The sequence below is a fragment of the Colletotrichum karsti genome (assembly GCF_011947395.1).
Source record: "Colletotrichum karsti strain CkLH20 chromosome Unknown Scaffold39, whole genome shotgun sequence".
Taxonomy (NCBI): domain Eukaryota; kingdom Fungi; phylum Ascomycota; class Sordariomycetes; order Glomerellales; family Glomerellaceae; genus Colletotrichum; species Colletotrichum karsti.
The window spans coordinates 362,331-386,004 of NW_024065939.1; the positions used below are offsets into that span (position 1 = coordinate 362,331).

The 23,674-nt window shown below is 51.7% G+C and overlaps 6 protein-coding genes across 6 annotated transcripts; 3 read left to right on the plus strand and 3 right to left on the minus strand.

The window, feature by feature from the left end:
- Positions 1–7,344: 7,344 nt before the first annotated feature.
- Positions 7,345–10,596, plus strand: CkaCkLH20_10321 (uncharacterized protein; the record flags this gene model as incomplete). The annotated part of the gene is made up of 4 exons (XM_038893035.1): positions 7,345–7,675; positions 7,785–9,504; positions 9,575–9,673; positions 9,744–10,596. 4 exons carry the CDS (start codon positions 7,345–7,347, stop codon positions 10,594–10,596), a joined length of 3,003 nt encoding a protein of 1,000 aa, XP_038741690.1.
- A 611-nt stretch (positions 10,597–11,207) lies between these two features.
- On the minus strand, positions 11,208–13,799 carry CkaCkLH20_10322 (aldehyde dehydrogenase (NAD+); the record flags this gene model as incomplete). Its single annotated transcript, XM_038893036.1, has 6 exons — positions 11,208–11,756; positions 12,118–12,685; positions 12,747–13,141; positions 13,199–13,295; positions 13,348–13,433; positions 13,488–13,799. The coding sequence occupies 6 exons, from the start codon at positions 13,797–13,799 to the stop codon at positions 11,208–11,210; spliced, it is 2,007 nt and encodes a 668-aa protein (XP_038741691.1).
- A 928-nt stretch (positions 13,800–14,727) lies between these two features.
- Positions 14,728–15,755, minus strand: CkaCkLH20_10323 (uncharacterized protein; the record flags this gene model as incomplete). The annotated part of the gene is made up of 2 exons (XM_038893037.1): positions 14,728–15,413; positions 15,470–15,755. The coding sequence occupies 2 exons, from the start codon at positions 15,753–15,755 to the stop codon at positions 14,728–14,730; spliced, it is 972 nt and encodes a 323-aa protein (XP_038741692.1).
- A 559-nt stretch (positions 15,756–16,314) lies between these two features.
- Positions 16,315–18,166, plus strand: CkaCkLH20_10324 (major facilitator superfamily transporter; the record flags this gene model as incomplete). Its single annotated transcript, XM_038893038.1, has 7 exons — positions 16,315–16,815; positions 16,879–16,991; positions 17,075–17,290; positions 17,352–17,499; positions 17,572–17,613; positions 17,679–17,817; positions 17,871–18,166. 7 exons carry the CDS (start codon positions 16,315–16,317, stop codon positions 18,164–18,166), a joined length of 1,455 nt encoding a protein of 484 aa, XP_038741693.1.
- Positions 18,167–19,248: 1,082 nt separating this feature from the next.
- Positions 19,249–20,451, plus strand: CkaCkLH20_10325 (transcription factor; the record flags this gene model as incomplete). The annotated part of the gene is made up of 1 exon (XM_038893039.1): positions 19,249–20,451. One exon carries the CDS (start codon positions 19,249–19,251, stop codon positions 20,449–20,451), a length of 1,203 nt encoding a protein of 400 aa, XP_038741694.1.
- An 886-nt stretch (positions 20,452–21,337) lies between these two features.
- CkaCkLH20_10326 (putative amidohydrolase family protein) lies at positions 21,338–22,906 on the minus strand (the record flags this gene model as incomplete). Its single annotated transcript, XM_038893040.1, has 2 exons — positions 21,338–22,139; positions 22,197–22,906. 2 exons carry the CDS (start codon positions 22,904–22,906, stop codon positions 21,338–21,340), a joined length of 1,512 nt encoding a protein of 503 aa, XP_038741695.1.
- Positions 22,907–23,674: the final 768 nt, after the last annotated feature.

The following is a 23,674-nucleotide window of genomic DNA, read 5'->3' on the forward strand; positions in this document are numbered from 1 at the left end:
CACCCTGGATTCTGAAGCGCGCTGAGAACTCCGTACCACGGCCTGCTTCAGCTTCACAATGCCTGTGCCCATCTCCATCGCCATCTCCATGCCTGCACGGCATCTACCGAGCGGCCTTGTCGTTATCCAGGGATTGCGGATGCCTCGCTGCACAACTTACCCAACAAGAGACGACAACTCATCACGAACCCAAGGTACCGGTACCTCCATACCCATTCGTGCCCCTTTGGCGCCGTCTTACTCAGATCAGGAACAAGGGCCCCTGCTCCGTCACCCAATATCAGCTGCAAGCCAAAATCTCTATCGCTCACCAACATGATTGCCGCCCATCTAGACCCGGCGCATTGATTTTACGCCTGTACTGACGCGCCTGATCGTCTACCACCGTCTTTCCTTGTTTCTCCTGGATCGAAAGCTCCCAACCGCATAGATTTGGATGCTTGCGGCTCCGGCAGACACGTTTCCTTTGAGCTTCATTTGATCGACACACAAAAACTAGTGGCTATACTCTCGACCACCTTGGCCTCTAGACCGGTCTTGCTGGGATTGTCAATCTTCGCTAACTCTCTTTGTCTTGGCCCTCTCGCGCTACACACGCCTCGGGCCTCATCTCCGCTGTCCGTTACACCCTCTTCAGCCTCGGCCACGACAAAGACAAACGGCCTCCCGACCTTGGCCTAGTCTAGACTCTCGCGCCGTCTATCATCACGTCCTTCCCATCAATTTCTCCTTTGCCCAGCCTGACTTGGTCGGCAGTGGCTGATGCCTTTGGCCACGCTCAACTACAACACACAAATCTCAAGGGACTCGATCTTGCAAGCCAGGCTATGGCTAAGCGATTAACTACCACACCTGCGCGGACCCGACTTCTGGAGCGCCAATGGCGCCTCACCACGCCGTTGATTTCTTGCCGACCTCGTCACTTCCAAAATTAAACTTACCAGCCCCTGCAAGACAAACGGTACGGCGCCTCACCTTTACGCAGATGCATCTTTGCATCCGACTTGCTTTTCCCCTGTCCGTCCGTTCTCTGTCAAGTCGTCGTCCCATATTCCCCGGATCCCAACTCTGTTTCACGAGATCCGACTGAGCAGGGCCCTACCATCCCAACAGTTATCCTTACAGGTTTTCTTCGGTTCCGTACAACCTACCGGTCTTCCCTTGACTTCTCATCGCTGACGCGTCGGATCTAATCTAATGTAGCATCTGCACTCGTCTGATGAGCAATGTTTAAACACACACAATACTTGGCCTCAAACCCTGGACCCTATGCGAAGCAACCCTCCACCGCCAGGAGCACCGAGCTTGGCATATTGTCGTCTCTCAGCTTACATTGCTTTTACTTTCGGATGTTGCCTCGAGCTCGTCGTCTGCGGCATCGAACGTGTGGTCGATGATCCGGACGGCAATCTTCCAGATCATCGGCAACTCTGCTAAGTGTTTCTGTGTCTCGCCGTCACGTTCAACATACGCTCGACTGGAACACGGAGACTGAACGCTTGTGTCCGAGGCCGTGGGCAACCAAGCGCTGCGCCTGTCAACAGTGTCACTGGAAAAGCCCACCGGCTTGGCCCGAAATCTGCAGGCCAAAACTCGCCGCACTTTCGGTCCTGCGGTGAGACCCCCGAGAGCCGCCGCCGCCGGGAGTCCGTGCCCGGGCGGGCGGGCGAGCGAGCACGCACCGCTCAACGACACGCATAAACGTCGTCCCATGTCCATCGCTTTTCGTCCACTCGCATTTCTGATCTTCGTCACCCTTGAAACGAAAACAGACTTTCCCCCGATGACCATCAGACGCACATATATAGCTTCCGCGACTCTCTGCGTCTCGCTCCAGCACGTATCCGCCGTACGCTGTGCCGACGAGATTCCAGTTTTCGTGGGGCCCTTCGTTCCTGAAAATGCTCTGCGCGTTTCACACTTTCAGCTCTCGCGGGACGGTGGGCGTTGATTACGCGTGTTGCACGCTTCTGCATAGCTGCATGAGTAGAATGATACTGAGCGTCGGGTTGATGAAATGCAATGCGGGAGCCCGCGCTACGCTCAGCTCATCTGCTACGGGTCATCGCCGACGTGTCCCCACGTGGTATATCTTGACTGATTCTGTAGGTTTCCGGGGGGGGCGGGTCTCAGCAGAGCCGTTGGAAATTGCCGTGAACGAAGCCCACCCGGCTTCGGGTCGTCGTCGAAATATGCGCTTAGCCTTTGCCTCATGCTCGTTTGCGCGTTCACGAAAGCCTCGTTGCATTCGGCAACGTCCACGCCGTCTTGGCTGCCCAACTTGCCCTGCGGTCTCAGGAGCAGGCAGGGTTGTCCCGTCGTTGCTTATTTCAGCCGGCGAGCTAAGCTTCCCCCGTTTCTCGCCAAACCGGCAAGCTCAGCCTCGGCCCCCGATATCATGGACTAAACCAAGTTGTTGCCTGTAGAAGCGGACTCCAAATCTCTATCACGCTGCTACGTTTTTAATGTCTCCTGAGAGAGCTTCTAGGTGAACAAGTAGATCACCAAAAAGACTAAAGCTGAGTCAACGACACAACACTATCTCCACGCAAAGCCGCGCGCGTCGGGACCCTTTCGATTTTTGAGTTCATCCCAAATACTCCTCCCTCCTCCGGGCCTTTCTCTCCTCTCCCAGCAAAGCAGGAGGTTAAGCAAACGAGAGACACACAGCCTTACGCCGAGAAACCGTTTTGACTTTCGGGGGGGTCGCTTACGAAGACATGACCCCTCCCCTCCGCGCCACGGCGTACGGGCTTGGCAGCCAGACTTAGCACCCGGGCTCCGGGATGCTGCTTGTCGAGGACTCTACAGCTGTACCTCGTAGCTGCGCCGAGAAAACCTTCATCTATGGCTGTAGTGAACATGCCCGTCCGAGTTAAGCTTCTCCGCGAAAGAATGAATTTGGGTTGCCGAGGAAAGGAAGGGGTTCGTACTGAGTTGAAGGTTCTAAAGTCAGCTTAACAACATACGCCCTTCTTCGCCGAGAAGTGTACGAAGAAGGCGTTTTGTGTAACGTGTTGGGCACGTGTTGTTTCGGACGGAGGGCCGTTGGAAGCGTGATGTTGACTCGGCCGAGAGTTGGATGCGCGTTCTAAGGATGTTGTTTAGATTAAAGGAGGATGGTGAGGATGTTGACTACGTCGGTCATGGCAACTGCCAGTTCAAGTGAAGTGTCGCGATAGGTTGGGTTTGGAATACAAGGCTGAAGTTAAGACTTGGGTCATCTGCATGTTGGCTCAATTGGGATCATATGTTGGGAATATGTTTCTAGATCAGAATAACACAACGTGAACCGTGAACGTCAAGCTGCATGGCTAGTTCATCAAGTAACCCCTAATCAGAGTTAGGCATTATTGCTGCACAGATCAAGAAGCCGAGAACAGACTATTCCTTCAGTTGTCAATGGAAACTTTTGGTATTGATGCTGCTACTGTCATACATGCTAGTGTGGAAACCCTTCGAGAACCAGTCACCCGGCTTGATATATCCATCTAGACACTCAATACTGGAACTCAATCCTCTTCTGTCTCGGGCGGCTTGAGCCAGTGCATCCACGAAGGATTCAGAGCGGCTTTTCAACAGCGATTGACGAACAACCTCGTGCTGCATCAAGCGTAGAACCAACTTGGTGTCTATTTCATCGCACTTGCGAATGACGGAGACTGCGGAGGGGGATAGTTCCGCTTGGCCCATGAGAATCTCCAAGGTAGCTTTCTTTTGATACTGATCTGTGTAGTGCGCATAGTTGGCAGTTATGTTGACTGCGGGGACAGGTTCGGGCTGTCCTTGTCACCTAGGCATTCCGCAATCGATTTCAGTGCGGGCTCTGGGAGATCTAGTCGATCCTGCAGAAACTCCAACGCCGCCATGCTGGTCTCGAGAGTATTCGCCTTTCAGGTGACGGGTTCCTCTCTTCGCATCTCTGCATTCTTCTATCTCGCCTCCGGAGTCGACACTCGACAGCATCTCTGAAACATTTGAGGAGCTTCTGATCGACCAAGACCTTGACGGGAAGGGATACTGCAAATCCACTGGACAAATGTCGCCGGCTTGATCCTAGGACGTGCAAGCCAATGATGGATACATTGGCACTGCTGTTCCAGGGCTCAGACAGGATCAAAGATGTTCAGGACAGCATGCAGCCAGCGGTGCCTGGCTGGCCACGGGACCTAGTGCACGAGTTTGATATAGATGGGAGCACATATGCAGTGGAAAGAGTTTAGGCATCCTTTTACTTGCATCTTTCCAGTAACCATAATCGAATTCGATGAAACACGTAGTGCAGCTTTTACATTTCCACACACGCCACCACGCATCACGAAACCGTCATGTGCGATAAGAGCGAACGATCCCGTGAAGCTCATTGCTTAAATGAGAACTTGCAATACTTCCTTCACCTCGAAAGGAAGAAATGAGCGAAAAGAGTCTCACTACATACAGGCGAGAAATCAAAGAGAATGCTGTCCTCGGCGACATCGACATACATACTCTTCCCCAAAGCAACAAATCACAACACCACTTCGCAGATCTGCAGGCGACTTCGGTGGAACTTCAGGATCATACGATACCGGGGGAAGCTCAATGTCACATAGCTCATCATTACACAGTTCAGAGTCGCGTGATTCAAGCCCAGTCGGCGGCGGATCCTCGTCATACTAGGGAAATGCTTTACTTCTCACCATAATATGGGTGGTATATCGCCAAGCCTTTCATCAGCAGTGATCTTGGGCCGTCTTGAGGACTTTGCGCCTGGCTTGTCTGTGGTTCTATCTCCTCGTGAGTAGCCCGAATATGTGTCTGTCGAATCTAGGGCGGTACGTTGGGACGTTGAGTTGCGCAACTGACATGGTGCACATCCATGAGTTATCCATGTTTGACTCGCCTTCAGACATCGCACAGCCTTTCGAGGGATTTTACCACTTTCTCACAGCCTCCGTGAAACAAATCCTCTCGCAGGAGCTGCTGTTGATGACAGGTGTTGCAACCGGGCAACACAAGGGAACTCAAGAACTTCAAATTTTCATCTCATCAGGGAGGGAAACGCTGCAGCCTGATTTTGGGATCGCAATCGGCGATGACCGCAGGGGGGGACAAAATGACAGGGCGATCGACAAGGGATAAGGAAGTTCGGCGGGCAATCATTGGCACAAAAGCTGGCATAAGCAATCATTACGGCAATATTGCCCTTCTTCATACCGTTGAAGTCACTAGTTGGCCTTGGAACCTCATCCGAAGAGTGTTGTGGATGCTGCAAGGCCAAGCCCCTTACGTACGGTTATTTATCGTACAGTGATATCCATCCTATATAAGACAGCCATGCCACACTGAAAATTCTCTTTAAGGACACATCGAAAATGCTGTTTGACTGAGCCATGGAAGAGCAGCATGAATGTCCAACACCCCCGCCCTCGAAACCAAATCTGGTGAGTCTGTACTGCGCTTTCTTCTGCGAGTTCGTGTACTGAAGCTTGACAGTGGCCTCCTTTTAACCAAAGACTCCTAGATGATGCTCCAGATGGGACACAGGGGTCGAAACCAACAGAAAAGGATCTCACATGCCTTATGTCTGCCTCTAGGCGTACGGAGAAGGACGACTTAGTGACACCACCTATCTCTCCCGTTCTCAACATTACCGGTGTTCAGGTCGACCAAACCCAGATACATGTAGCCGCCATTCATAAATGGGTCGATGAGGAGACCGACTTGCATCGGCTTGCCGATATCCACGACTGGTTATGGATCGTAGGCCGACCCATGCCGCCACGACCGCTCCATCACCAGCGTTTGCTCAACCGTGAGATCATGATCACTGAGAAGCTAGACCTCCATCTTGTATGGACAGGCAATCGCATCTTCATCAAGCCGCTTCCACGCTACCTTCTCGAGCCTCTCTTCTGGGCGAGTTTCCTCAGCTGTGATGCAATGCATGGGTGCAACGAAGACAAATGCAGCTCCTGCGGCCGACGGCAACGCGCCCTTGGCTTCCTCTTCTCGTACGCATCTCTCATCATGTACGAAAGCGACTTTCATATGGCCAAGGAGACGCACCTGATACCCGAAGAAGTGCAGTGGTCGGCTTGGAGAGCGGCCGTTCGGGAGTTATTGGCCTCACGTATATACCCACGCATTCACCCACGGTTCCAGTACGGAGAGCTTCGACTTAGCCGACTGAACAAGATCTACTTGCTTTGGAAAACACCACTCCGTGGATACATGTCTCGCTGGAACCAGTACAGCTCATTTTTCGGAGAGAATTTCGCGCTACTGGCCAGCTCAACTGTTTACATCATAGTTGTCCTAACAGCCATGCAAGTTGGCCTTGCTACGTTGGACGAAGGAGAAAGCGACATGTTTCGGCCGGTGTCCTTTAATTTCGCCATCTTCGCTATTATTGCACCACTTGCCGGAACAGCCGTAGCCCTAACGGCGTTCTTCTACTTGTTCCTTAGTAACTGGGTTGCTACGCGGCTATATAGAAGGAAAAGGCTAGATTGGATGAAGACTCGGTGAAGCTGGGTGGTCCTTGCAATTAAAAAGTCTTTCGAAGATAGACCCGAAGCGCCCTTCCCTTGCCAAAACTATCACACGATCGGAATCGGAACTTCACGCAGCTTGCGTATCGCCACACCGCAGTGAAGGAATCGAGTACGTGTTCTTGCAATCGTGGTACTGGAGTCCGGAAAGCGATGTTGGCATGCTAATTTTAAAATGAACTGAATTGGGCGGTTTCACTGGTCAATGCGTCCCAAGATTCATTACTCCACAAGCCACGTTCAACGCCAGAGACAGCAAATACCCGTTGCTTATATGATTACAAGACCCGTGGCTAGAAAGAAAACATCCGAAACATCCTCTCATTCTCATGTCCAACGCAACTGTCTTAGACGACCCTTCGTTGCTCTCGTTCACATGCAACATCCATCGCCGATTCTCCCTTGCACTGAATTTGATGCGGGCATTGGGGCGAACCAGACGAAATGATCGACTGCGCTCCCTGCCTGTAATGGAATGCCATGGCTATTCGATAGCATGATATCAGCCCCGGCTCAAAGTATTGTTGATAGAATGGCTAGTCGCGGAAAAGATGCTTAATGGTACTTCACGTCGACCTGTTCGAAATGGCTCTATACAGTAGCCAAGCCGCCTGCCAACCAACACCATGATGACTCAATCCCCAGCTCGCTCACTTTAGTCACTCTTTTTGACCTCATTGCAAAGGTCTATCACACTCCTTTCTGAAGTTTTTGTCTTATTGCCTTTGGAACAGTTCGACGGTATCAGCCGTTGGGACAGTCCCGTCGCTCTTTCACCTCGAGCATTTTGCCCGAATAATCATTGACGAGCATGATTTTCAAGTCATCACTTGTCATCTTGCTGGCAGCGGGTGCCTTCGGATTCCCCGCTGTTGGCAAAGAGTACTCTAATTCATCGCATCCAACGTCGAGCTGCGTTAAGTGCGATCTGCCTGAGCCTCCCGTGGAGCCGCCTTGCCCTACCGGAGATGCCGGACAGAATCGCTTCGGGCTTTCAGGAGAGCAGACGGCCACCTTTGCGGAGAATGGGCCAATTGCCACCTTGTCGCCCAATGTTCACTGGTCTTGCGATACCGCACCGGCTTCGAACGTCATCCCCATCCCGGCCAATGAGGGCTCTCAGATGTACTACGGCGTTGGAGGTGAGTGTAGACTTTCAGAGCCGTTATTTCAATCGCTAACTACCTAGGACGGACCCCTCAAAGGCTGGGGGTTTTGCATTCATGACGTATTGGCTCTCGGCCCCATCAGTGAACCTCGATCACTGCGACCATGTGGCGTCGATGGAATACACAGCCGGGGCTCTTATAATTGTGTTTGCTTCGGAGGAGGCTTACAGACACGCCGTGGATACCTGGGCCACCGACGGCGACGGTGGCTTGATCCTGCTAGCTTTCATTAAAGGCTGTGGAGACTATTTGAAGGGTGAGAGATGCTACTTTGTGGTATCTGAGTTGGACTTTGGTCCTCCTGGCTATGTTGTCAGAGCCAACGGCAAAGCCCGTCACCCCGACGAGATCGCCACATCCGGGTCAGCCACATGGGGTCATTGGTCACCAAGGAAAGGCGAGCCAGGAATCCAGCGTACTGGCTCAGGAAGTGGTTCAGGTTCTGGGCCGGCCTTTACCTGGTCTCCCCAGCCAACGGTATCGCCAGGATCAGGCTCTGGGCCCGGACAACAACCTGGATCAAACACCCCTGGAGCCTCCGCAGCGGCGCCCCCAGCTCCGAGTCCATCTGGGATCACGACGGCCAATCTTTCCACTACGCGGTCCTGTGCAGGACCGCTGGATACAAAGTACGGCCTCCCCACGGCCTGCTTGGGAGAGTTCTTTGACGAAGATCTGGACGATTCGCTTGGCTACACGGACCTCAGCCAAGACGATCATCGATATATCCTTGGCTACGCACCCGACTTCCCGAATGAAAGCCTTCCACCTGCGTTTGACTTCGATGTAGATGCGGAGGGATTCTTCAAAAAGCGTCACAACCAGCTTCGCAAGCGGCAAGCAGGACTCATCAAAGCGGCCGCTGACATCGCCAAGAAAGCCTACCAGACTGTTCAATTTGCCACGGCGCTCTCCGGAACTATCAACCGTGAGTTCATTTGGAAGCTCCCCGATCCATCATCTGGGAATGCCGACGCCAAGAAGGTCCAAGACAGAGAAGCAAAGCAGATGAGGTCGCCTTGGGGTGACGCCATTCTCCTCAGACGGTTCAGTAACAGCGCCAGGGGTAACGGAGGGAGTGCCAATGGGTTCATGGACGTCTATTGCGTTGGTTGCGGTGTCACTGGCAACGCAAAGGTCGCCGGCTCAGCCAAATGGACTCCTGGCGAGGGCATCGTCGAAGGACAGGTCGAAATCCGCACGGATGTCATGTTCGTTCTCAAGGTCGGCATCGATGCTGGGATTGTTCTGAAGCAGAACTTCAAAGCAGAGCTATTCAGCCTCGGACTACCGGGACTTTCATTTGGAGTCGTGTCTATTGGGCCTCGCATCACAGTGGCCACGAGCGTCGTTCTTCAAGCTGCTGCCACAGGGAGGCTTCTCGCGGGCGCGCAAATGGGACTGGAAGATGCTCGCATCGTTCTTGACCTTGTCAATGAAAGCAAAGCCCCCAAAGGCTGGGAGCCTTACTTCAAGCCAGTGTTTGAGGCCAACGGCAGCTTGATGGTCTCTTCAACTCTCTCACTGCCAATCGGCATCAAGTGTGGAATCAAAGTCGGCACCTTTTCAAAGGACGTGGGGGTCATCTCCGAACCATCTATCAAGGGCGTTGCCCAAGTGGCAGCGTCTATCGGAAACTCCGCTGGGGTACTCGAGGGCGGTTTCACCTCAAGAGATGGCTGCCCCGGCATCGCAGGGCAGATCAGCTATCGACACAAGCTATACGCCGAATTCCCCGGCCGCAAGCAGCCTCTTCCTCTGCTGGATACTCTGGATAAACCTGTGTCGCGATTCTGTCTTCCGTAAGTTCTCTTCCACACCTACTTCGAAAACCGAGCAAACCCTGACCACAAATGTGACTTCAAAGGTTAGTTGCAACAACTTCGCCAACAGCAAGGGCGTCAACAACAAGGGCGTCAACAACAAGGACGTCAACAGCAAGGACGTCAACAGCAAGGGCCTCAATATCTCGTCGAGCGCCTCAGGACCTCCCGGTACCAACCACAGATCCCACAACCGATTCGCCACCTGTACTGGATAGTCCTCCCGTTCCGACCGATCCAGTCTCCTCTGTACTAGAGCCGGTCACATCTGCGGTTGACCCACCTGCGCCCACGGTTGATTCACCTGCTCCTACCGTTGAAACTGCTGCTCCCGTCGTCGACACTGCTGCTCCCGTACCACCCACCGAGTCCTCTGTCGATCCGATCGTCCCACCCGCGGATTCCTCTTCTCAAACCATCGCACCCACCCCTGATGCGACAAGCATTGTTCTTCAACCCACTGGCGGCGTCGTTGATGAGACGCCCAACGTGGCGGGCTCAACGGAGCTTGGCTACGCCCCTCAGCCCGTCGGCACCCGTCCCTACACGGATGACACTGGCCGCAAGTTCGGTATCATCACTGACTCGTCGAACTCCTCAATGATTATTTCCTGCAGTAACGGCAACATGTATCCTGTCAGAATCAACAGCCCAGAGAATGAGGTTTGCTCAGAGCTATGGGCTGCTGCACAGAATGTGCTTATCTACGATGGAGCTGAGCGTCTCATGCACTACTATACCAACACGATGTTAGTACTTGGAGTTTCCCGGCTTCGAGTTGGACCCGAGTTTGTGGCACCTGCAGGCGCTGCCGTGGTCACGTGGGCGGTGTACACTGCCCCGGATGGAGCCAACGGTTCCTACTATGTGGCTGTTGACTCCCATGATGGCCTCTTTTATCCCATCGTCTGCGATTACTCGGATGGAACCGCTTCCAGACTATTTTTGGCCAAGGATCCAGTAGCAGGTGTCACTTTGTTGGAAAGCGCAGATGTGATGTACTCGGTCACAGGAGGCCAGGTTTCGACCTGTCAGACGGTGGCGCTGGGCTTGAAGACTAGACAAGGATAGCTGAATGCCTTGATATACAGGAGACGAGAAGTAGCTACAATAATTGGACGGTGGTGGTTAGTCAACTGGTCAAGGAGGCTTCACAGTGTTCTGGCTCCCGGCGATGTTTGCTGTCGTTCCATTTACTCCGCTGTGGGGCAGGGCCGGCCCCGGCCGGAAGCTCCAAAGAACAACGGGCCAACTCCGGGAGTGCAGGGACGCGTTCCTGTTTCTGTGAAGATAGACGATGAATCATCTTAAAAAAAAGGCGACGACCATAATTAAAGCCTGTCTTACTAACTTGGGCCGAATCGCCGTTCAAACTGATGTAAATCTCGACATCACTCATCAGCTGTTGACTACGAGAAGACACCGGTAGGGGTTTTACACGCATTGAGAGAGGATGTATTGATCTACCCATCATACGGTATGCCTAAGAGTCTCCTAAAGAGCGAGTCTCTCAAGAGACAATTTGTTGCTGTTGAAACTGCTCATGTAGCTCGGACTCCAATCTATCGAGGCTGCAAAGAAGTGAAAATGCAATTGAAGCCTGTTGTTGTTTTATCCACTTGACTGGAATCAGGTGGTTCATGGACTTATGTTCTCGAGCCAGTATTCTTCCCACCACCCAACTATGACAGCAGCTGCTTCCCCTTGTCCTTGAGCCACGGCCACCAACCCTCCAACGGCATGTCGTCATAGATGGCGTTGAAGTTCTGGCTCGGATCCAGCGTATCAAAACGGTAAATCCACTGGCTTTTCGCATTACTTCCGATTACAGTGTAAACCATGTCTGGCCGAAGGGTGTCGATACGAAACTGCGCAAGGGTTTGTATATCGCGCGCCAACACAACAAGCATTGCTGTCCAGTATGGGTCCTTGCCGAGGTCTGAGAGGAAGTAGTAGCGGGCGCATTTCCACCCCTCTTCGCGCGGGCCGGCTTCGATTTCGTTATTAACGTAGGTTGATTCGCGGTGACAGTTGGCCGTCGTCCAGTGGAATCCTTCTCTCATGAGACGCGGCATGTCCTTGGCTTTGACTTCGAGCCGTGCCTCCCATTTCAAGCACGCTCTGGTTTCTGTGGCCTCCTTGCCTGACAGTATAGGGATGGGAGTAGTGGAGAGTCCTATTGTGAGGGTGATAGGAATATCTTTCCACTCCTTGGAGTCGAAAATTGGGTGCTGGGATGCGGCTTGAGTCTCCTTGTGCGTAGGAGACCTAGCGAATTTAAAAAGTGAATGGGTTCTCATTGCGGCCCCGAAGAATTGTGTAGATGCTTGATGAAAAGACGGAAAGACGAAGATTTGTTGTTGTGATGTGGAGAAAACATAGCCGGATTGATCCAAGCAAAGCGACTTCCTCATAGCGATATTTCAATCTGAAAAGAGAAGGAGCCGCTTGGTTTATTGCGTGGCCTGCGGTTCTTGCAGTTCTTGCATCTATCCAACAGGAAGCAGTTAAATGGAAGGTATCAATGGCACTTCTGACCCATGCTACTACGCAGTATAGTAACCTCTGGCTAGGTCATAGCATGATGCCTACCGTCTTCAGCTGAGTGAAACCATAGATGGCTTCTTCTCCAAGGTCTTTGCCATTTCCGCTCTGCTTGTATCCCCCAAAAGCCAGAGCATGCGAGATTCTGTTGTAACAGTTGACCCATACCGTCCCAGCTTCGAGATTCTTTGCCATACGAATGCCTCGCTTCATGTCCGTCGTGAAGACGGCTGCCGCCAGTCCGTAGCAAGTGTCGTGGGCCAGACTCAATGCCTCCTCCTCTGTCTTGAACGAAGCGACGGTAACCACGGGGCCGAAGACCTCTTCCTTGGTGATATCCATCTTTGACGTGACATCCCGGAAGATCGTTGGCTCGATGAACCAACCCTTAGGACTTGTGCCCCCTGTCGCGAGGACAGCTCCTTGAAGTTTCGCGTTATGTATCATCCCCATGATCTTGGCGTGCTGACCATGACTGATCTGTGGGCCCAAGAAGGTTTTGTCGTCAAACGGATCTCCGAGTTGGTTTTGCTTTGCTCGTATCACGAACTTCTCGATGAAGGATTCGTATACACTCTCCTGAACAAAAACCCGACTGCTTGCGCAGCAGTTTTGTCTGAACAACGAAGAGACAAATCAGTAGAGTTCAGGCCACGTCGGAATCCAAAGAGGCTCACCCCATGTTGTAGAATATGCCACCATTCACCCACTCTACGACCTCATCCAGATCTGCGCCGTCGAGCACAATGCTAGGTGACTTCCCACCCAACTCCAAGGTGACCTTCTTCAGATTGGTCTCGGCCGACGCACGCAGGATGCTTTTGCCTACGGCAGTACTCCCTGTGAAGGATATTTTCGCCACATCTGGGTGTGCCGAAAGCGCGGCGCCAGCTTCGTGCCCGAGTCCCGGCACGATGTTAACGGCGCCCGGGGGAAACCCGGCCTCAACAACCAGCTTCCCCAGATACAAAGCTGAGAGAGGTGTGAGCTCCGCAGGCTTCAATACAACAACATTCCCCGCTGCTAGAGCTGGTCCAAGTTTCCAGCCACACATGAGAATCGGGAAGTTCCACTAAAGCGCACCGTGGATGTTAGTCAGGTACGGCGACGGTGATCAGTGACGGTTTACCGGAATGATAAGTCCGCAGATACCCAAAGGCTCTCTTATGGTCAGGTTCAGAGTATCTATATCAGTATCGATGGTTTCGCCTTTGACCTTATCCGCCCTGTTCATCTGTCAGCCAGACGAGCGAGAGGGAGAAGCGGGAATTTGCAGACCACCCCGAGTAATATCGCAAGCATGCAGCTGATGCAAGGACATCCGCAACCTTCGCAATTTTGACCGGCTTCCCAGCGTCAATTGACTGAGTCAAAACAAGTCAGTGAGAGTATGAATATTTGACGCTTCTAATAGTTACCTCGATCTTTGCCAACAAGTCCGCATCTCTTTCAATAAGGTCTGCCAGACGTGCTAGGAGCTTGCCCCTGTCTTGAGGCGTAGTCTTCTTCCAGCTTTGCCATGCCCGCTTTGATGACGCAATGGCGTTGTCAATGTCGGCCTTCTTACCTCGGGCAAACGAGCAGATCTCTTGTTGGGTATAAGGGTTGATGGACTCCAGAGTGCTGCCGTCTTCAGAAGAACAAAAGTTGTTATCGATGAAAATTCCAGTCGGCTGAGAATATTTTGTTCCGTCTGGAAGACCGACGACAGTTTCTTCCTGAGTGTTCATAATGAATATGAGTGATAATGAGGGATGCCTTGATGCTTGTTGTGTACTGATCTACAGGTGAGAAGGAGCAAGTTGGTCGTGGCTAATCAAGACAGATGCCGTATTGTTAAGTCTCACATCTATCAGTCTACCATAGCGAAGTTATAATTGATATATCGTCTTGCTGGTTTTCCAGTCATGTAGTGTGTCCCAAATTTGGCGGACATCCATGTCCGCTTGATAGCACCGTGAATACATCACGGCATGTGTCGTTGGCGGACTTCCGCCTCCGCATCTTATCGCACCAATACCAAAGTGGATAATGCTTCTGTATGTTTCACCCAGAAAGAATGCTGTCATGAGACTAAGCAATGCACTGGTATCATCAATGAAAGCTCAATATGATATCTCGTGCCACCTGTGCGAAGCTGGTGCCATCATCCACTTCTTCGAGGCTGCTGACAAGGGATGTGGCGAAGCGACCGAGCAGCACCTTCCAACTTCGCGAACTTCACGAAGTTAGTGATGCATGAGACTGGGATTGGAAGATATTGAAGCGTTAAATTCAAACGTTTCGAAATGCAATCGCTACAACAGGTTGAGAAGTGAAGATGCTTATCAAGGAGCTTTGCCATTGAAGGGGTGTCTTTTAGCTATCGGGGCCAGCGGTATACTAAGAGTAGCCTCTGATAAACCTGTTTCAGGACAGTAGAGATGACAATCGAGATGACAATCGAGATGACAATCGAGATGACAATCGAGATGACAATCGAGATGACAATCGAGATGACAATCGAGATGACAATCGATGTGACAATCGAGACGACAATAGAAATAATTAAGATCGACCTGCACGATAAAATCTACGGAATGAGCTACATAACATCCCCGACAATAAGCACTCTAGATCATGGGAAATTGGTCTTGTTATAAGTTATCTGCGGTGTGTTCAAGGAGTTTCAAAGTCGCGAGGCTCATCACACTCCTCCAGCCCAACTGCGGTAGGCAATTCCAAGCCGGCCTTCCTCTCCCACAACTTCAAACACTCGGTGTAGTCCGCACTTTTCTCCACATTTGGCTCCTCCAAAGCCTCATTGAATAGAGAGTGCATATGGGTTGCCAGCTGAGTGTCGATGCCCATTTTCTTACAGAGGTCAAGGTTGATACCCAGGTCCTTCACCAACAAGGCAAGCCCGTACCCGCTAGAATATGTCCTGGTCAGACCCTCTGCACGGATGGAATGCGCAGTACCGTAGTTGCGCCCAGTCCCGACATTGAGGACATCGGTAATGAGTGCCGGATCCAACCCCATCTTGCGGCCGACGATGAAAGCATCGTTCAGAGCTGCAATGCCGGCAGCCGTGATGTAGTTGTTGAATGTTTTCATGACATGACCGCTGCCAAGAGGGCCCATGACAAAACGCCACCTGGACATGGTCTTCAAAACGGGCATTGCGAAGTCGATGTCCTCTTGAGCACCTCCGATCATGAAAGTTGCTTCGCCGTCATTGATGCCGTGCATTCTGACCTGAGTGACGGGCGAGTCCACAAGGCGCAGGTTATACTTCTTCAGATCTTCACCCAGCTGCTGGGTTCCGAAGGGGTCTGAAGAAGAAGTATCCACGATGACGCAGCCTGACATTGAGAATGAGTATGTGCCATCATCTCTATTCATTGGGATTTTATCTCACCTGGCTTCATGTAGGGAGCGATTCCGTGATCTCCGAGGAGAATATTGCGGACGATGTGTCCATTGGGCACCATGGTAATCAGCACATCGACATCCTTGAATGCATCTGGTCCATCGGCTGCCTCCTCAACGGGAAGGTCTTTGTTGTCGGAAACGAATTTGCGCTGTCTGTCCTTGTCCGCGTCCCGGACAATGGTTTTGAATCCCTTCATGGCGACGTTCTGGGCTAGTGGGCCACCAGCAAGCCCCAGGCCGATGTAGCCTACGGACTTGATGTTGGAAGTCATGATATGGAAGAATGATGAGTGTAGAGTTGTCAAATGGCAAGAAGCTATAGCGAGAATGAACAGCACACTCTATTATCTTCATTTGCCTCTGAAGTGCCAATGATTTATATTCTAATACTTGGGGCAATGTTCTTCGCCGTAGCCAAGACCAACGGTCATTCGTTTCCGCTCGTTAGAGGATCTCCGTAGCCAACTTGCGTGGCCGGCAAGCTGGTGCTTCATGGGGCAGATGCCGGGCATGCATATCAGATACCGGATCTGAAGAATAGCGGACATCCGCCTCCGTCTTACAAACCCCACGAATGGTTCGGCCTGCCTATCTCACCAAACATGGGTGACCCTGCCATGAACCAGGATTGCTGCACCCCAGACCGAGAACATTGAGTCCAATCTTTAGAGAGCTTTCGCGACTCCGAATCTGTTAAGATTGATAAGAGGTACATGGTCTTGGACCTAACCCCTTCCATAAAGGGGCACTAACTGTGCGTCACGACTGATGTCGAGTCTCTCGCTCAAAATTAATCTGTTCCTTTACTTCCTTTGAACGAATCTTTCCGTTATGGACGCCAAATTCAGCATGGCCAACCCCGAAAAGCCTGGTCCAGAAGCCCCAGCGATGGCTTCCGCCAGTTCGACCCTCATCCCGGACAGGCAATTAGAGAAGCAAGTCCTGCGAAAACTTGATCTTCGACTTGCACCTCTGTTTGCCGCACTCTACTTCGTCGCGTACCTCGATAGAAGTAACATCGGAAATGCAGCCGTGGCTGGTTTGACAGAAGATCTCGGCATGTCTGGTTCACAATTCAGCACCGCCGTGAGCGTCTTCTTCGCAACCTACGTCGCTTTCGAGTTGCCAGTTGTGCTCGCCATGAAGAAGCTCAGGCCACACCGCGCCATCTCAATGATGTGCTTCGGTTGGTCAATCGTTACCATTGGAACGGCCTTCACCAAGAAATTCGGAGACTTGATTGCGGTTCGGCTTCTGTTGGGTCTCTGCGAAGCTGGGTTCTTCCCATGCCTGAGCCTGTACATCACCATGGTTTACAAGAGAGAGGAACAGGTAAGTTCAGTTGAAGGCCAGCGCTTGAAGCATACGTATACTGATGATGCTTGGGGTGCTTAGGGGCTGCGATTGGCGTTCCTATTCACATCCGTTTCCCTTGCCGGCATGTTCGGTGGCCTCATCGCCACGGCTATAACAAGAATGGGACACACTGGCGGACTAAGGGCATGGAGGTAAACATTTGGATTCTTACTCATTTCCCTTGGCTCTAGATTTGCCCTTGTATCCGCCATTCATGTGACTGATGAGGATCTAGTTGGCTTTACATCATTGAGGGTTCCATCTCTCTGCTAGCCGTAGCATGGGTATGGTTTGGGCTTCCAGATGACCCAACAAGAGCCAAGTTCTGGAAACCGGAAGAGAAGGAAGTGATGCTGGCTAGGGAAAATCAGAGGCAGGAATATTTGGGGAGCCAAGTTTTCGAATGGAAGGAGGTCTGGGCAGCCCTCAAAGATCCCAAAGTATACTCGACGTAAGTAAGCCTGGTAACTAACTGACTGTTTCAATTGGCTGACATTCCGTTACGAGATAAGTGCACTCATTCAATTCTTCCAAGACATCATCTTGTATGGGTTCAGCACCTTCCTACCTTCCATTCTTCGGCTTGATCTTGGCTTTACGGCACTGGAAGCCCAGTACCTTAGTATTCCGGTCTATTTCTTGGGCGGAGTCACTTTTTTCGTAAGTCTCAAGACATGTCACTCTATCAAACCGACGTGTGACTTCATTTGGCATCCTACTGACCTGGGACAGAGTGCGGCGATGCTGGGCGACAAGTGGAAGCTGCGAGGAACGGTGAGTCTCCCCGATGAAAATTGCGACCGCGTGAAGTGGACGACCGCTGACGTGATCGGATGTAGTTTCTTTTGATTTTGGACTTCTTTGCCGTCATCGGCTACGCAATCTTGCTTGGCGTTTCCAACAGCCCAGGCGTTCGGTACTTTGCATGTTACCTCATTGCAATCCCTCTCTACTGTGGGCCTGGTTTGAATGAGATATGTGAGTTCTGTCCTGCTAGTTAACCAAGACGTTGTATTAATCCTCATTCTTAGGGATCAACAACAACATGGCTCCTCATTACCGGCGTGCAACCGCCATCGGTGTGCAGCAGACGGTCGGCAACATCGCAGGCATCGTCGCCCCCCAGGTGTACCGCTCTGCGCCTTATCGGCTGGGGCACTGGTGCTCACTTGCATCCGCAATCATGTGCATTATCCTGATAGCTGGACAGATTTGGTATCTTCACTCGCTTAACCGCAGAAAGCAACAGATTGAGAAGGGCGAAGTCGTCGATGACAGACAGGAAACTACTGGAGAGGGGCAGTTGGAGTTTCGCTACGTTTACTAAATACGTTGAACGACCCTTCCGCATGTTAAGCTACGAAAGTATCAATCTGGATTTTCCACTTGTATTCTAATGTTGACTATTGTTGAACCTGATTCATTGTCGTACTCTCAACTGTCAGACGATATCAATTTCGATACTCTGCCAGAGATTGCTGTCGGGCAACATAATGGCAGCGATCGTGATGCTGTGTCCTCTATGTAACTAAGAGGCCAACATGGAGCCAATGCAAATAAGCCAACATGGTGTAAGTCACGGCAGCGGACACACGCCTCCGTCTGTGGGTCTTCAAACGCGGGGAACAACGACCTAGGTAGATCCTGTCCGGGGTCGGATTCCGATGGCTTCCCCGGATAATGATGAATGCTCCGCTCCGCGGAAAGCCTGCTCGACGAATCAAATTGCGCCTGCGTTATCGTCTACTCTTTGGGAGGTCGTCTCGTTCCCTGATTATGACCACGAAGCTCCAACCACGGTGGCCAAAACCAACATTGAAAGGCTTCATTGTTCAACCGCATGCTTGATTTGTTACTGGAATCTAGAACAGGTGTGGTCTGATGTTTTCGATATGTTGGAAAGCCCCGAGGCCAGCTCCACGACGCCAATTGGCGAACTTGTGACAACTTCGTGAGTTACTCTCCCACCGACGTCTGTCCCACCAAGTCAGCTCCGATAACACCCAAGATCAGATGTGAGAGATGTCGTCGACGTAAAGTACGTAAAAGGTCCTTGGTCCAGCAATAACGTCATGAATTTGAACATATCTCAAATTCGGTCACCCCACTTTAGCGAACTGACGCGCGCTGACGGCTGGTCCAGATCAAATGCGACCGTCGACAACCCTGCTCGCGATGTCGAAAGGCCGGGACTCAGTGTGCGAGAGTAGGCACCGGCGAAAAGCAGAGGTTAGCTTCATGTACTCCGTGATTGTTCGTGAAATGCCGTCCTGTGAACTGAAGTTGCTGACCGGCCTATTGTCAAGACCGGTCTCCAAGACCTACGTTCGGGCTTTGGAAGGCCAGATAGCGTCTCTCGAGGTTTTCATCCAGAAATTGGCATCTTCAGACGGTCAACAGAGAGAAAAGATGCTAGCCAACTTCACTGCGGCTGGAGACATGTCAGTATCCGTACCCGAGACTGATACTGCTCAAAATGCCAGCGATGGGAGCCCAAATCAAGACGAGGCCAGCCCTTCGCTGCAATCTGACGACGCTGGGTTGGCTCACCCTCGAGCGGGTCAACTCAGAAGACTCGCAACTGGGAACTCGGCTCATTTCTACGGAGGGACAAGTCTCTTCAACATCTTTGTTTCAGACAAGGAGATTCAATCCACACCGCGCACAGATTGGTCAACATCAACAGCAGTACCAGGCAGTGCTGCCGACATAAACAACCCCGGGGCGAGTCCACATGACGGCGTTTATCAATATGCGCCACATGACGATGTGTCACAACGTCTCATGGCATCCTTCTTCAGGGAACAGTACTCGTATAACATGTATGTTTACCGGGAGTATTTCCTTAGGGACTACGACATCGGCACTGGTCGCTATTACTCCGACTTGCTTCTCTTCGCAATCTGCGCAATGGGATCACTTGTAACCGGAGACCCTGCCGATCTGCAACTATTTCAAGTGTTTTCTACCCAAGCCCAGCAGCTATTATACCCTTCTCTAGACAGACCAGATCTCACTAGTCTGCAGGCTCTTTTGATCTTGGGTCAATGTGAGATTGGCCGGGGTTGTGCCTCCAAGGGTTGGCTGTTCTGTGGAATGGCATTCCGCTTAGCTCACGAGATGGGCCTGCATCTGGATCCCAACAACTGGTCTGGTACTTCCGAACCCGATGTTGACCGAGAAATCTTGCGTCGTGTGTACTGGGCCGCGTTCATCATTGACAAACAACTGAGTTTGTATTTCGGTCGTCCGCCCGCACTTTACTTGTACGAGTCGGATGTCAGGAACACGGTTAGACTGCCCTATCCGCCCGATTGGGAGGGGTTACTGGATACATACATCGCACCGGGGATGTCCATCAGCGCCTTCGAGGACGGCATAGCTCTTGTTGGGGCTCTCATACATCAAGCAGAGCTATCGAAGATTCAACACAAGATCATTACTGAGCTGTTTGAGAATCGCCGTTCGCAGGCACATAATGCCACCACAGCAGCAACAGTCCAGAAACTCCACGTCTCTCTGACGAAGTGGCTGGCCAGTTTGCCTGGGAAGCTCTACTGGAATCAATGGACAGTGGGAAAGATTCCAGCTTGCGTCCTCCACCTCCAGTGAGTTCTCAATTTGCATTCCACTCACCTCAGTAACTGACATCCTCAGCATGCGCTTCCACACCGCCATGATAATTCTTCACCGTCCGCCGCGTCACCTGGTTGGTCAGCCCGATACTGCATCTAGCGAGGACGTCGAGATATGCTACGAGTCTCTTCAGGCCATACTACGCCTCATGCGGAGTTATTCTCGTTTTTATCGATACGAGTGCCTGCCACTCGACTTCGTCCACACTCTAGCAACCGCAGCCGGAACCATCATGATGAGACACTATCTAGATGGGACGCCTTTGGACGAGATCCAGACTTCGCAAGCTCTCACTCGGGTATTGGAAGCCATGACTGCTGTTCAGAATGTCTGGCCCTGTGTGGTTGAGATTCGCGACAGTATAATTCAAGCAAGTCAGAAAGATGGGGAAAGAACGTCGAGAAGCGACTCCTTCCCGGATGTCGCTCTGATGGCAGGGCTATCGCATTCTATTCACGTGGGAAGTGCAGTAGAGGATTCAATGCCGCAAGTAAATCCGGGGCCTATCGATACCGATCTCGGACTACTGGTCACGGATGATTTCCTCGGGGGCATCTTTCCGTGGATCACGCATGAGTGATCATCTGGACGTGCTGAGTTTTCGCGCGAGGTGGTGACGTACAAATTGAACTTTCTTCCGGCAAAAACCTTTCTAGGTTAAGATACACGTGAATGATAAGGCTTTCGCCGCATGCCCTTGCCTTCGTAGTGTTTCATTGCCTCACGGGCAGTCAATTGACTTAGTCGTGGTTTCGTGGAGGCGGGCGTAGGGTAAAGCCATTTAATGTGAACGTGATTTCCTTAATTGAACTATCACAGTTGAATTTGGTCGAAGGCCAAATTTGGGTTCACTTGCGTCTTCTTAACTATCTACATCAAACCTCCGCGTAACGTCAACCTCGTCCAAGATAGCATATTCAGAGCCCGCAAGAGGAGAAACACCTTCCAAAACAGTAGGTGGAACGCCCTCCCAGAAACTCTGGACTCTACGGGCAGCCTCAAGGAATCTGGACTCGACATCAGTCTGGTTAACCGCACACAAGAGCTCTCCATCGCGCTTCCTCCACTGCCCATCGACCAGAACATGCTTAACGTTTCCGACGTTGGAGTGCAGGATAACAGCAGCGATGGCATTCTGCCAGCCGAGCATCCCTGGCGCGGTGCCGTCAAAGACTGCAATGTCGGCCTTCGCGCCTACCCGCAGCACACCCAGATCAGGCCTTCCGAGAGCCAAGCCCCCGGACCTGGTCGCGAGGAGGAAGGCTTGGTTGACTGACATGGGGTTATTGGCGGGGACTTTGAACTCTTGCATCACCGACGAGAGTCTCCATCCGCGGACGGTCTGAAGCCACATGCGGGCCTGCGTGACAATGTCGCCGCTGGAGGAGTAGTGCGTTCCGACGCTCAGAGAACCCCGGTCTTGGGCCAGTGAGGGAAGGTAGTTGTCGTTGCCGTGGTGCAGCTCGAATTCCGGCACGAAAGAGGTGTAGTGATCGTAGCTGCGCAACACGGCAATGTCCCTTGGCGTCAGCCTGTTGGAGTGGACAAAGATGACCGGGAAAGACTGGTTCAAGAAGTTGAGTTGCTGGAGGAGAGCTGGGCTGTTGTAGGAGCCGAGATTGCCGCCATCGTAGTGAGTTTCGACAACGGAAGCGTTCAAGTCCCTACAAGTAAGTCTGTTAGCGCGTAAGGTCCATGGGACGGAGTGGGCGAAGTCTTACCTTGCAAGGTTGAGTACGGTGTTGGTGACATTGGCACCAAGCGTTGCAAAACCTTCGTAGCCAATTCCCATGCTCAAAAGACTTTCTTGGACTCGGGGGTCTGCAGTAAATCTCCTATAGACGGCGATCTGGTCCTCGACAGAGAAGTTGGCATAGACATTTCCGATATGGTAGGCCCAGAACGTTCGAATGCCGCTGTCGATGGAGGCATCGCGCTCCGCTTCAGCGATCACCTCGGAAAAGGTGTTGCTGCCGTTGTCCACAATGGTGGTGACACCAGAGTTCTGAGCTTCGCAGAGTCCCATGAGTTGCGAGTAGTACATGATCTCAGGGTCGAAGGACTCAGCTGAAAGCTGTGGGTTTGCCCATCGGAAGAGGTATTCGCTGATGGTGCTGTCGGCACCAAGTCCTCGCAGGACGGTCTGCCAGACATGTCGGTGAGTGTCCACGAACCCGGGTGAGATTATGTCGTTGTCGGCTGGAATACGTTCAACATCATCGGGAACGGCAACGGAGTCGTTGCGCGACGGATGGAAAATGGCAGAGATCGTATCATCGATGATCAAGATCGATGCATTGCGGAGGACCAAAGGAGACAGAGTTTCTTCGTCAAAAGTGATGACATTGCCACGCTCAAGCAGGATTGAAGTTGCTTGAGCCACAGGAATAAGGAGAGGGATCCATGCCCAGCTGGTCAGAGACAGATGCATAATGAGATTCTCAGCTGCGAAATGCTCTATGTCCCTGGAGATATGAACCAAGAGAACAGTGATGAAGAAAATCCGTACGTATCTAGAGCGCAAAGTATGAATCTTTACATCTTAGAATAGTTTCCGAAAAGAGCGTTGGAGATCTAATGAAGTCTCACGCCAGTCCCGTCTCTCCGACGAATCCATACCAATCGAACTAGCTACGTTTATATCCCTGCTATGCAATTTCTTTTGTGATAATTCAACTCTAGTCAATGTGATAAGTTGCATTCAAAGTAGGAGGACTCGTAAGCAAGAGGCTTGGTGGCATTCGCGTCCTTCCGTGAACGGTAACGCACAATCTTGGCTTCATCGCTCAAGACTTCGTCTATACTACAGTATGTCACTTGTAAAATCTTCAGTACGTCATGTTCTTGACCCATGATTAACGGGCTTCTCCGGCCCTGTCTATTATCCACTCAACCTTTCACCCGGCACACCCGACGGTCTGGGCATCGGATTAAAGAGCGCCAAAAAGTGTAAATCCGATTCGAAAGCCGTCAAATTATGCGCTGGGAAACATGTGAAAAAAGGCAGCATGAGATTTCTGTCATACGGAGAGGGATGGCGCCTAAGACCGAGAGAGCGATATTGGCCAAGAACTTTGCCAAGCATTGATATTCATCATTCGACTCGTAACTCACAGCTACACCTGCAAAAAACCGAAGTTGCGACATCCCCATCAGTCTTATTGCAATTCGCGCAATTTCTTCGGATTACGGGACCGAA